Below are 13427 nucleotides of genomic sequence, written 5' to 3'. Positions count from 1 at the left end.
TTATTATCTTTGTTAATTTGGTGAAAATAACATAAGTCTCAAGATAAAATAGAAGATGAAAGTAAAGGTCAGACCAAGATAAGGAAAAAAAGGGCAACATAAACGGTCAGAGAACAAATAAAGTTATAGAACATAAGTACAAAATGACTGTTAAAAAGGTAGTAATCTCAGGATTGCTACCAGTGCCACGGGCTAGTCAGAGTAGGAATGACAGGATAGCTAGGATGAATACGTGGCTTGAGAGATGGTGCAAGAGGGAGGGATTCAAATTCCTGGGCCATTGGAACCGGTTCTGGGGGAGGTGGGACCAGTACAAATTGGACGGTCTGCATCTGGGCAGGACTGGAACCAATGTCCCAGGGGGAGTGTTTGCTAGTGCTGTTGGGGAGGGTTTAAACTAAAGTGGCAGGGGGATGGGAACCGATGCAGGAAGTCAGTGGGAAGTAAAGTGGTGACAGAAACAAAAGGCAGTAAGGGAGAGTGTACAAAACATGACCGGACAGATGGTCTGAGAAAGCAGGGCAAAGACCAAGGGAAGTCTAGATTAAACTGCATTTATTTCAATGCAAGAAGTCTGATGGGCAAGGCAGATGAACTCAGGGCATGGATGGGCACATGGGACTGGGATGTTATAGCTATTACTGAAACATGGCTAAGGGAGGGGCAGGACTGGCAGCTCAATGTTCCAGGGTACAGATGCTATAGGAAAGATAGAACATAAGAACATAAGAACATAAGAGCAGGAGGTAAGAGAGGAGGGGGAGTTGCGTTCTTGATTAGGGAGAACATTACGGCAGTAGAGAGAGAGGATATATCCGAGGGTTCACCCATGGAGTCTATATGGGTAGAACTGAAAAATAAGAAGGGAGAGATCACTTTGATAGGATTGTACTACAGACCCCCAAATAGTCAACGGGAAATTGAGGAGCAAATATGTAAGGAGATTACAGACAGCTGCAAGAAAAATAGGGTGGTAATAGTAGGGGACTTTAACTTTCCCAACATTGACTGGGACAGCCATAGCATTAGGGGCTTGGATGGAGAGAAATTTGTTGTGTGTATTCAGGAGGAATTTCTCATTCGGTATGTGGATGGCCCGACTAGAGAGGGGGCAAAACTTGACCTCCTCTTGGGAAATAACGAAGGGCAGGTGACAGAAGTGTTAGTGAGGGATCACTTTGGGACCAGTGATCATAATTCCATTAGTTTTAAAATAGCTATGGAGAATGATAGGTCTGGCCCAAAAGTTAAAATTCCAAATTGGGGAAAGGCCAATTTTGATGGTATTAGACAGGAACTTTCAGAAGTTGATTGGGAGAGTCTGTTGGCAGGCAAAGGGACGTCTGGTAAGTGGGAGGCCTTCAAAAGTGTGTTAACCAGGGTTCAGGGTAAGCGCATTCCTTATAAAGTGAAGGGCAAGGCTGGTAGAAGTAGGGAACCTTGGATGACTCGGGAAATTGAGGCCCTAGTCAGAAAGAAGAAGGAGGCATATGACATGCATAGACAGCTGGGATCAAGTGGATCCCTTGAAGAGTATAGTGATTGCCGGAGTAGAGTTAAGAGAGAAATCAGGAGGGCAAAAAGGGGACATGAGATTGCTTTGGCAGATAAGGCAAAGGTGAATCCAAAGAGCTTCTACAAATACATAAAGGGCAAAAGAGTAACTAGGGAGAGAGTAGGGCCTCTTAAGGATCAACAAGGTCATCTATGTGCGGAACCACAAGAGATGGGTGAGATCCTAAATGGATATTTCACATCGGTATTTACGGTTGAGAAAGGCATGGATGTTAGGGAACTTGGGGAAATAAATAGTGATGTCTTGAGGAGTGGACATATTACAGAGAGGGAGGTGCTGGAAGTCTTAACGCGCATCAAGGTAGATAAATCTCCGGGACCTGATGAAATGTATCCCAGGACGTTATGGGAGGTTAGGGAGGAAATTGCGGGTCCCCTAGCAGAGATATTTGAATCATCGACAGCTACAGGTGAGGTGCCTGAAGATTGGAGGGTAGCAAATGTTGTGCCTTTGTTTAAGAAGGGTGGCAGGGAAAAGCCTGGGAACTACAGACCGGTGAACCTGACATCTGTAGTGGGTAAGTTGTTAGAGGGTATTCTGAGAGACAGGATCTACGGGCATTTGGAGAGGCAGGGACTGATTAGGAACAGTCAGCATGGTTTTGTGAGAGGAAAATCATGTCTCACAAATTTGATTGAGTTTTTTGAAGGGGTAACCAAGAAGATAGATGAGGGCTGTGCAGTAGACGTGGTCTACATGGACTTTAGCAAAGCCTTTGACAAGGTACCACATGGTAGGTTGTTACATAAGGTTAGATCTCACGGGATCCAACGTGAGGTAGCCAATTGGATACAAAATTGGATTGACGGAAGAAGACAGAGGGTGGTTGTGGAGGGTTGTTTTTCAAACTGAAGGCCTGTGACCAGAGGTGTGCCTAAGGGATCGGTGCTGGGTCCGCTGTTATTTGTTATTTATATTAATGATTTGGATGAGAATTTAGGATGCATGGTTAGTAAGTTTGCAGATGACACCAAGATTGGTGGCATTGTGGACAGTGAAGACGGTTATCTAGGATTGCAACGGGATCTTGATAAATTGGGTCAGTGGGCCGATGAATGGCAGATGGAGTTTAATTTAGATAAATGTGAGGTGATGCATTTTGGTAGATCGAATCGGGCCAGGACCTACTCCGTTAATGGTAGGGCGTTGGGGGGAGTTATAGAACAAAGAGATCTAGGAGTACAGGTTCATAGCTCCTTGAAAGTGGAGTCACAGGTGGATAGGGTGGTGAAAAAGGCATTCAGCATGCTTGGTTTCATTGGTCAGAACATTGAATACAGGAGTTGGGATGTCTTGTTGAAGTTGTACAAGACATTAGTAAGGCCACACTTGGAACACTGTGTACTGTTCTGGTCACCCTATTATAGAAAGGATATTATTAAACTAGAAAGAGTGCAGAAAAGATTTACTAGGATGCTACCAGGACTTGATGGTTTGATTTATAGGGAGAGGTTGGATAGACTGAGACTTTTTTCCCTGGAGAGTAGGAGGTTTAGGGATGATCTTATAGAAGTCTATAAAATAATGAGGGGCATAGATAAGGTAGATAGTCAAAATCTTTTCCCAAAGGTAGGGGAGTCTATAACGAGGGGGCATAGATTTAAGGTGAGAGGGGAGAGATACAAAAGGGTCCAGAGGGGCAATTTTTTCACTCAAAGGGTGGTGAGTGTCTGGAACGAGCTGCCAGAGGCAGTATTAGAGGCGGGTACAATTTTGTCTTTTAAAAAGCATTTGGACAGTTACATGGGTAAGATGGGTATAGAGGGATATGGGCCAAGTGCAGGCAATTGGGACTAGCTTAGTGGTATAAACTGGGCGACATGGACATGTTGGGCCGAAGGGCCTGTTTCCATGTTGTAAACTTCTCTGATTCTATGATTCTATAAAGTGAGGAGAACAATTATTAAAGTCAACTTAAATTGTCTTTACAGCAATGTCCATAGCATCTGAAACAAAACGGGGGAACTGGAGGCAATAATTCGTAGCGATGAACCAGATGCAGTTGGGATAACTGAGACATGGCTACAAAAAGATCAGGACTGGCAGTTAAATGTTGCAGGATATACGTATTTAGAAAGGATAGGGAAGGAAGGGGGATGGAGTAGCTGTAATAATTGGAGACAACATAATGACAATAGAAAAAAGGGACATAAGTAACATTTAGAAACAGAATCCATATGGATTGAGACAAAGGATAAGATAGGATCGATCATGTTAATAAGCATATTCTACAGACCACACAATAGTGGAAGGGAAATTGAGGACGAAACACGTAGGCAAATCTATGAAATGAATAAAAAACATTGAATAATAATCATGGGAGATTTCAACTTTTTTTTCATTCGTTCATGGGATGTGGGCGTCGCTGGCGAGACCGGCATTTATTGCCCATCCCTAATTGCCCTTGAGAAGGTGGTGGTGAGCCGCCTTCTTGAACCGCTGCAGTCCGTGTGGTGAAGGTTCTCCCACAGTGCTGTTAGGAAGGGAGTTCCAGGATTTTGACCCTGCGACGATGAAGGAACGGCGATATATTTCCAAGTCGGGATGTGTGTGACTTGGAGGGGAACGTGCAGGTGGTATTGTTCCCATGTGCCTGCTGCTCTTGTCCTTCTAGGTGGTAGAGGTCACGGGTTTGGGAGGTGCTGTCGAAGAAGCCTGGGTGAGTTGCTGCAGTGCATCCTGTGGATGGTACACACTGCAGTCACTGTGCGCCGGTGGTGAAGGGAGTGAATGTTTAGGGTGGTGGATGGGGTGCCAATCAAGCAGGCTGCTTTGTCCTGGATGGTGTCGAGCTTCTTGAGTGTTGTTGGAGCTGCACTCATCCAGGCAAGTGGAGAGTATTCCATCACACTCCTGACTTGTGCCTTGTAGATGGTGGAAAGGCTTTGGGGAGTCAGGAGGTGAGTCACTCACCGCAGAATACCCAGCCTCTGACCTGCTCTTGTAGCCACAGTATTTATATGGCTGGTCCAGTTAAGTTTCTGATCAATGGTGACCCCCCCAGGATGTTGATGGTGGGGGATTCGGTGATGGTAATGCCGTTGAATGTCAAGGGGAGGTGGTTAGACTCTCTCTTTTTGGAGATGGTCATTGCCTGGCACTTGTTAGGCGCGAATGTTACCTGCCACTTATGAGCCCAAGCCTGGATGTTGTCCAGGTCTTGCTGCATGCGGGCTCGGACTGCTTCATTATCTGAGGGGTTGCTAATGGAACTGAACACTGTGCAATCATCAGTGAACATCCCCATTTCTGACCTTATGATGGAGGGAAGGTCATTGATGAAGCAGCTGAAGATGGTTGGGCCTAGGACACTGCCTTGAGGAACTCCTGCAGCAATGTTCTGGGGCTGAGATGATTGGCCACCAACAACCACTACCATCTTCCTTTGAGCTAGGTTTGACTCCAGCCACTGGAGAGTTTTCCCCCTGATTCCCATTGACTTCAATTTTACTAGAGCTCCTTGGTGCCACACTCGGTCAAATGCTGCCTTAATGTCAAGGGCAGTCACTCTCACCTCAAACTACCCCCGAATAAACTGGCAAGGGGCAGGGAGAAGGGAATGGAGTTTTTACAGTGTATACATGACTCCTTTCTTACCCAGTATGTGAGAAGCCCAACAAGAAAGGAATCACTGCTGGATCTAGTGAGGGGAAATGAACCAGAGCAGATAAGAGAAGTAAGCAGAGGGGAACATCTAGGCAATAATGATCATAACACAATAAAGGTTTGAAGTAATGATTGAGAAAGACTTGATTAAGACAAAGAAAAAAGTAATAGATTGGAAAAAAGCTAATTTTAAGGGGATGAGATCAGAACTAAGGAAGGTAAACAGGAAAGAAAAAGTTAACTAAGAGATAGAACAGCATGGGAAATCTTTAAAATGATCAATAGAATTCAGGAGAAATATATTCCTCTAAAAACAGGAACAAACTAGCCAATAATGAAACACCACGGATGAATAAAGAGATAAGGGTAAAACTGAAACTAAAGAAAAAGGCATACTCTAAAGCATAGACAATAAAGGAGAGGATGGCAAAAGGGAATACGATGAGGTTAAGAAGGATGTCAAAAAAAAATTAGGAACGCAAAGAGGAACTATGAAATTAAATTATCAAGGAATATAAAAAGAAACAGTAAAGTATTCTACAGACACATAAATAACAAAAGAAGAATCAGGATAGGGATAGGACCACTAAGGGATGCACAAGATAATCTGACAGGTAATGACAGCGAAATGGCAGAAATATTGAATAGTTACTTTGCCTCAGTATTTAACAGCAAGACTTAACAAAGTGGGCATGACATTAGAAAAAAGAGATCAAAAAAGGCATAAAGACATTTAAGATAGAAAAGGGGGAGATAATTGATAAACTAATCAAATTTAGAGAAGATAAAACCCCTGGTCTGGATGGATTGCATCTGCACATATTAAAAGAAGTTAGGGAAGAGATAGCAGAGGCACTATTACATATATATAAAAATTCATTAGGAAAGGGAATAGTGCCAGAGAACTGGCGGACAGCTAATGTTATTCCTATATTTAAAAAGGGAGATAGAACAAGTCCAAGGAACTATAGACCAGTTAGCTTAACATTGGTGATAGGAAAGCTAATGGAATCTTTACTCAAAGATGTAATAAAAAAGCACGTAGAAAATGAAAATATAATAAAGAGTAGTCAGCATGTATTTCAGAAGGGAAAGTCATGCTTGATCAACCTTGTTGAATTCTTTGAAGAAGTAACAGAAAGAGTAGACAAGGGTAATGTAGTAGATATAATATGTTTGGATTTTCAAAAGACCTTTGATTACGAACCACATTGTAGATTCTTGACTAAGGTCAGAGCATGTGGAGTCAGGGATCAAGTAGCAGAATGGATAGCAAGCTGGCTATAAAACAGAAAACAGAGTAGGGGTTAAGGGTAGCTACTCAGACCGGCAAAAGGTGGGAAGTGGTGTTCCACCACTGTTGTTCACAACTTACATCAACGATTTGGACTCAAGAATCGGAAGTACAATTTCAAAATTTGCAGACGACACGAAATTGGGGGCTGTAGTTAATACAAGGAAAGAATGCGTTAAAATGCAAGATGACATTAATAAACTTGCAGAATGGGCGTGTAATTGGCAAAATGAATTTCAATATAGATAAGTGTGAGGTGGTGCATTTTGGTAAGAAGAATAAGGAGGCCACATATTGCTTGGATAGTAAGTCTACACGGGGTAGAGGAGCAAAGGGATCTCGGAGTACAGATACACAAATCATTAAAAGTGGCAATGCAGATTAATAAGGCCATAAAAAAGGCAAAACAAGCACTGGGGTTCATTTCTAAAATGATAGAATTGAAAAGCAGAGAAGTTATGTTAAACTTCTATTGAACTTGGTCAGACTAAACTTATGAGTACTGTGCACAATTCTGTTCTCCATATTATAAAAAGGATATTGAGGCATTAGAGAAGGTGCAAAGAAGATTCACAAGGATGATACCAGAACTGAGAGGATATACTTACCAGGAAAGACTAAACAAGCTGGGGCTCTTTTCTCTAGAAAAGAGAAGGCTGGGACTGACCTGATAGAGGTCTTCAAGATTATGAAAGGGTTTGATCGGGTAGACATAGAGAAAATGTTTCTACTTGTGGGGGAAACCAAAACTAGAGGTCATAAATATAAGATAGTCACTAATAAATCCAATAGGGAATTCAGGAGAAACCTCTTTACCCAAAGAGTGGTAAGAATGTGCAACGGGCTACCACAAGGAGTAGTTGAGGCAAATAGCATAGATGCATTTAAGGGGAATCTAGATAAGCACATGAAGCAGAAAGAAATAGAAGGGCATGCTGATAGGATTAGTTGAAGTAGGGAGTGAGGAGGCTCCTCTGGAGCATAAACGCTGGCATCGACCAGTTGGGCCGAATGGCCTGTTTCTGTGCTGTAGACTCGACGATTAGGACAGGTGACCAAAACCTTGGTCAAAGAGGTAGGTTTTAAGGAGCGTCTTAAAGGAAGAGAGAGAGGTAGAGAGAGGAGAGGTTCAGGGAGGGAATTCCAAAGCTGAGGGCCTCGACAGCTGAAGGCACAGTCGCCATTGGTGGGGCAAAGGAAATCAGCGAAGCACGAGGCCAGAAATGACAGAACCCAGAGTTCTTGAAGGGTTGTAGGGCTGGAGGAGGTTACAGAGGTAGAGAGGGGAGAGGTCATGGAACGATTTGAACACAAGGATGAGGATTTTAAATTTGAGCCGTTGCTGGACTGGAGCCAATGTAGTCAGCAAGCACAGAGGTGATGGTGAATGGGACTTGGTGCAAGTTAGGATGCAGGCAGCAGAGTTTTGGGTGAGCCAAAGTTTAAGGGGGGTGAGAGATGGGAGACCAGCCAGGAGAGCGTTGGAATAGTCAAGTTTGGAAGTAACAAAGGCATGGATGGAGGGTTTCACCAACAGATGGGCTAAGGCAGGGGAAGAGATGGCCGAAAAAAAGCTTCTCACAGAAATTATATTCCAGCTTAATTAAATTGTGAGGACTGTGTGGTAGAGGGAGACACTAAGCCATTTAATTCAAATACAAACATGCTGTTTGAATTGTTCAGATATGTGTCAGATTGGCAATCTTTTGCATTTATCAGACAAGTATTTCAATTCACAAAGTTCAGGGGTATTTATCAGTCACATTTTTTAAATGACTGACTGGAATCTTTGAAGAGAATAATATACCAGATAACTTCCATAGCTATTGAGGAAACAACAATTTGTATTTATATAGCACCCTGAGTGTAGAAAAATGTCACAAGGCATTTCATAGAGGCAAAGCCAAAGAAGGAGGTACTAGGAGGGGCTCGGTCAAAAAGGTGAGTTTTAAGGATCAAAGAAACATACTTACTTCAATGACTTTAATGTTATTATTATTCAACCAAAGAATCTGCAACCTCTTCAGATTTTCCAGATTTTTAATCCTAGTGATGTTATTGTAATACAAGTAGAGCTTTTGAAGATTCTTACAATAGTCTAATCCTTCAATCTCCTAGAAAAATAATGAAGTTATTTTGTAATCAATGCCATTTTCATACTCCACAGCCTTATGGTACACTCAATACATTGCATTGTGAAGACCACTTAAATTCAGAACCTTCAGGTGATCTTCGCAATATTTTAGCAATCTTTAAGTAACACAGCCTTGAAAAGAATTTTTATTTGTCTTAATGCTGCACTATATATCTCCACAAATTTACAGGACTTTTCAAAACTGTAACCAGTTTTAAAAAAAATTTTAACACCTGTAGCTTCTACAAATGCCTGCTGGTGGCAATGTTGAGCCGCTGCATACTATTCTCAGCAGTACCACTAATAGCAACTTAGTACTACTATTGCAGACTTGCTGCCATCTTGTCTTTGATGTTATTTATTTTGCCTTTCTCTAGCTCTTTGCTATGACTTTAGAAATGCAAAGATAATGAGGTTTCAAAATATATAAAGTCAAGAGTAATTCCTTGGGATTGGGATAACATTTTTGTACCAAGCAAAAACTTAAACAAGGTTATAATGTTAACTTTTTCAAAGAATGCTGTAGCCTGTGAAAATATTGCATGTCTCTATAACTTATCTAAATCTTTGGTTAATTAGATAAAAGTGTAATTTACAGATGTTATGTTAAGGGAAATCAATATAATTAGAAAACTGCAAAGGCCATTCAGTGTTCACAGTGCTCACAGGGTTCATTTAATAGTATTTGACATATTTTAACAAAAAGGCTATTTAGAAAAGAATGATAGAAACGTCTACTGCCCATCAATGGCAAGAATTCTCATTTAGTTCCACTGAAACATGCAACTCACTGTTAATTGGGACTCAACAATCCATAGCTGAGTAAGCAAAGGACATGCATCCAAACCTTCAATTCGACTGATATTCTGCTTCACTAATGTAAGAACAACTAAATTTGGAAAGTATAGCAGTCCCACCATTCGAGGATATCCTGAGAAAAACATTTCCAGTACAGTGACTGCTGGTCCTTCCTGAGCAATCTTCTCATATGATAATCCATTACATGTGCACTGACAAATAGAAAACATTTAAAAAATATATTAATTGCAGTAGAAGTGAGATTCAGCATATTTATTGGCCCAGAACTTATTTACCTTGGACGCCACTCTGTAATGGCGTCCATTCCAACCACCGTTGAATCCATCGGAGCAAGTTCATGAATGCGCACATGCACAGTAAAACTCCAAAATTGCAAACTTGATCCGATTGGTTCAACGGCGTTTTGACAATTATGAATTAAAGGGCTATCTATGCTACAATCAATACAATCAGCAAACATCCGTAAACTTACCCATCTGGCCAGCTGGAATGAAGATACTTACGCCACGAGCAGGTAGGCTTGAAAATACCAGCCCTACACTACTTTTTAAAAGCGCGGTGACTTATAATGACTGCAAAACAACAAAAAATTAAATTTTAAAAATGTGGAATGTCTAATTATTCTTATTAATATATTTTGATCATTAAAAAAAATGTTAAATAATTTTTTAAAAACTTTTAATTTCTGTACATTATAAATCATCTCCTTGCCTTTTTTTAATAAGGTATGTTATTATGTTAAATTTTTATTTAGACTGACATAGGGAATGTCACTTTAAATGAATGTGTATTACCTACCTGCTTGTGGGCGGAGCTTGCATTCCCACAGTCTCTGCATGCGCACATGGCCTGCACTGATCTCGGAGCGCACCACGGGAGAAGATTTCAAAATTTAGCAAATGGACGTCATGGCCTACGCAGTGAGTACATTCGTATTTTTTACCTGCAGGATGTATGGAGAGCCTCACCACGCTGCTCGGAGCAAGTTCCAGCCCAATATCTTTCCAACACTTCCACAGTAGTGTATTTCCAAAGTTACGTTTATAACAGCAGGAGCCAAATCAACATGGCCTTTAAATTGCAGGTAAGCTATTTAATTTGGTCTGCCACAGGCGGAAGCCCATCCGTGCTGAAGGATCAAACATCTTGGATGTTTTTCAATGTAATACTCTGAGCTAGAGACTGTGACATAGGAAGGACCATCACTGAATCTGGGGTCTATATTTATGTACCTCCTAATCTACCAACTGTGAAGCATAATATACGATTCATAGCATAATGTTCAAACATGCATTTAATTTACGGTTGCCAACTCTTGTTGGAGGCATTCCTGGAGGTTTGATCACATGACATTCTGAACATACGATGTCGAACTTCATGACGTTTCCAATGTTATTGCATTTACCTTATAAATATTGGGTCCCCTATAGTTGAGTATCTTTGCTCGTGGTTCGTTTCAGCAGCTGTTGTGCAACAAGTTACGAGAACCAGGAGACCACTCATGAGCAGGTAAAGAAGGGAAACCGAGGGCGGGGAAGAAGGAAAACCGAAGGTGGGGGGCGCGATTCGCATGGAAAACCAGAGGTGGGAGGAACTTTGATTCCACCAGTAACTAATAGCAACTCACTGAAATTGCACCGATAACTAATATTAATACTGGTAACACACATATTCTTCTCATATCCAACAGCTAACTCACCGTTAGCCTATATGTAACTGGTAGCAACAGGTGCAACACCCTGATATATACTACCTGTAACTAGTAGCAATCCTATAACCCACTGATACTCACCCCACAACTACACCCTGCACTGCACTGCAGAAGGTGCGATCAGGATCCCCAGTCGATGCCACTTTTAACAGGCTCCACAGCATGGGGTCGAGGCAACTCATAGAATCATAGAAAAAAGGAGCAAGAGCAGGCCATTCGGCCCTTCGGGCCTGCTCCGCCATTCAAAATGATCATGGCTGATCGTCTAACTCAGTACCCTGTTCCCGCTTTTTCCCCATATTCCTTGATCCCTTTAGCATTAAGAAATATATCTATCTCCTTCTTGAATATATTTAATGACTTGGCCTCCACTGCCTTTGGTGGTAGAGAATTCCACAGGTTCACCACCCTCTGAGTGAAGAAATTTCTCCTCATCTCGGTTCTAAATGGCATACCCCGTATCCTGAGACTGTGATCCCTGGTTATGGATTCCCTATCCATCGGGAACATCCTCCCTGCATCTAGTCTGTCTAGTCCTGTTAGAATTTTATATGTTTCGATGAGATCACCTCTCATTCTTCTAAACTCTAGTGAATATAGTTGTAAACAATTTTACAACACCAAGTTATAGTCCAACGATTTTATTTTTAATCCCACAAGCTTTCGGGGGCTTTCCCCTTCCTCAGGCAGTGTGGAAAAGACAATTTCGAATGAAAATCTTTTCCACACTGCCTGAGGAAGGGGAAAGCCCCCGAAAGCTTGTGGGATTAAAAATAAAATCGTTGGACTATAACTTGGTGTTGTAAAATTGTTTACAATTGTTAACCCCAGTCCATCACCGGCATCTCCACATCATGGCTACTAGTGAATATAGGCCTAGTCGACCCAATCTCTCCTCATACATCAGTCCTGCCATCCCAGGAATCAGTCTGGTAAACCTTCGTTGCACTCCCTCCATGGCAAGGACATCCTTCCTCAGATAAGGAGACCAAAACTGCACACAATACTCCAGATGTGGTTTCACCAAGGCCCTGTACAACTGCAGTAAGACATCCCTGTTCCTGTACTCAAATCCTCTTGCAATGAACGCTAACATACCATTCGCCTTCCTAACTGCTTGCTGCACCTGAATGCTCACTTTCAGTGACTGGTGTACAAGGACACCCAGGTCTCATTGCACCTCCCCTTTTCCCAATCTGTCACCATTCAGATAATAATCTGTCTTTCTGTTTTTGCAACCAAAGTGGATAACCTCACATTTATCCACGTTATACTGCATCTGCCATGTTCTTGCCCACTCACCCAACTTGTCTAAATCACATTGGAGCCTCTTTGCATCCTCCTCACAGCTCACATTCAACCCCAGCTTTGTGTCGTCTGCAAATTTGGAACTGTTACATTTAGTTCCCTCATCCAAATCAATGATATATATTGTGAATAGCTGAGGCCCAAGCACTGATCCCTGCGGTACCCCACTAGTCACTGCCTGCCACCCGGAAAAAGACCCATTTATTCCTACTCTCTGTTTCCTGTCTGTCAACCAATTCTCAATCCATGCCAGTATATTCCCCCCAATCCCATGTGCTTTAATTTTGCACACTAACCTCTTGTGTGGGACCTTATCAAAAGCCTTCAGAAAATCCAAGTACACCACATCCACTGGTTCTCCCCTATCTATTCTCCTAGTTACATCCTCAAAAAACTCCAGTAGATTTGTTATTATGATTTCCCTTTCATAAACCCATGCTGACTTTGTCCAATCCCGTTAATGCCTTCCAAATGTTCTATTATCACTTCCTTTATAATAGACTCTAGCATTTTCCCCACTACTGATGTTAGGCTAACTGGACTATAATTCCCTGTTTTTTTCTCTCCCTCATTTTTTAAATAGTGGGGTTACATTTGCCACCCTCCAATCTGTAGGAACTGTTCCAGAGTCTATAGAATTTTGGAAGATGACCACCAACGCATCCACTATTTCCAGGGCCACTTCCTTTGGTACTCTGATATGTAGATTATCAGACCCTGAGGATTTGTCAGCCTTTAGCCCCATTAATTTCCCTAGCACTATTTTTTTATTAATACTGATTTCCTTCAGTTCCTCCCTCTCACTAGACCCTTGGTTCCCTAACATTTCCAGGAGATTATTTGTGTCCTCCTTTGTGAAGACAGAACCAAAGTATGTGTTTAATTGTTCTGCCATTTCTTTGTTCCCCATTATAATTTCCCCCATTTCTGACTATAAGGGACCTACATTTGTCTTCATTAATCTTTTTCTCTTGACATA

General features: G+C 41.8%; 1 protein-coding gene across 2 annotated transcripts in view; it reads right to left on the bottom strand.

The window, feature by feature from the left end:
* Positions 1–13427, bottom strand: part of lrrc9 (leucine rich repeat containing 9) — a 171368-nt gene that overhangs the window by 141206 nt on the left and 16735 nt on the right. For both annotated transcript variants that reach the window (XM_067991891.1, XM_067991890.1), the window contains exons 3-4: positions 9402–9620; positions 8450–8590 (exon numbers count right to left, since the gene is read on the bottom strand). In XM_067991891.1, the coding sequence (XP_067847992.1) occupies positions 8450–8590; positions 9402–9620 (360 nt within the window). The remainder of the gene's footprint in view (positions 1–8449; positions 8591–9401; positions 9621–13427) is intronic.

The sequence above is a fragment of the Heptranchias perlo genome, chromosome 10, assembly GCF_035084215.1.
Source record: "Heptranchias perlo isolate sHepPer1 chromosome 10, sHepPer1.hap1, whole genome shotgun sequence".
In the NCBI taxonomy this organism is placed as follows: Eukaryota; Metazoa; Chordata; class Chondrichthyes; order Hexanchiformes; family Hexanchidae; genus Heptranchias; species Heptranchias perlo.
Note: the sequence above shows the minus strand (reverse complement) of the source record. Positions and strands in the feature narration are given on the sequence as shown.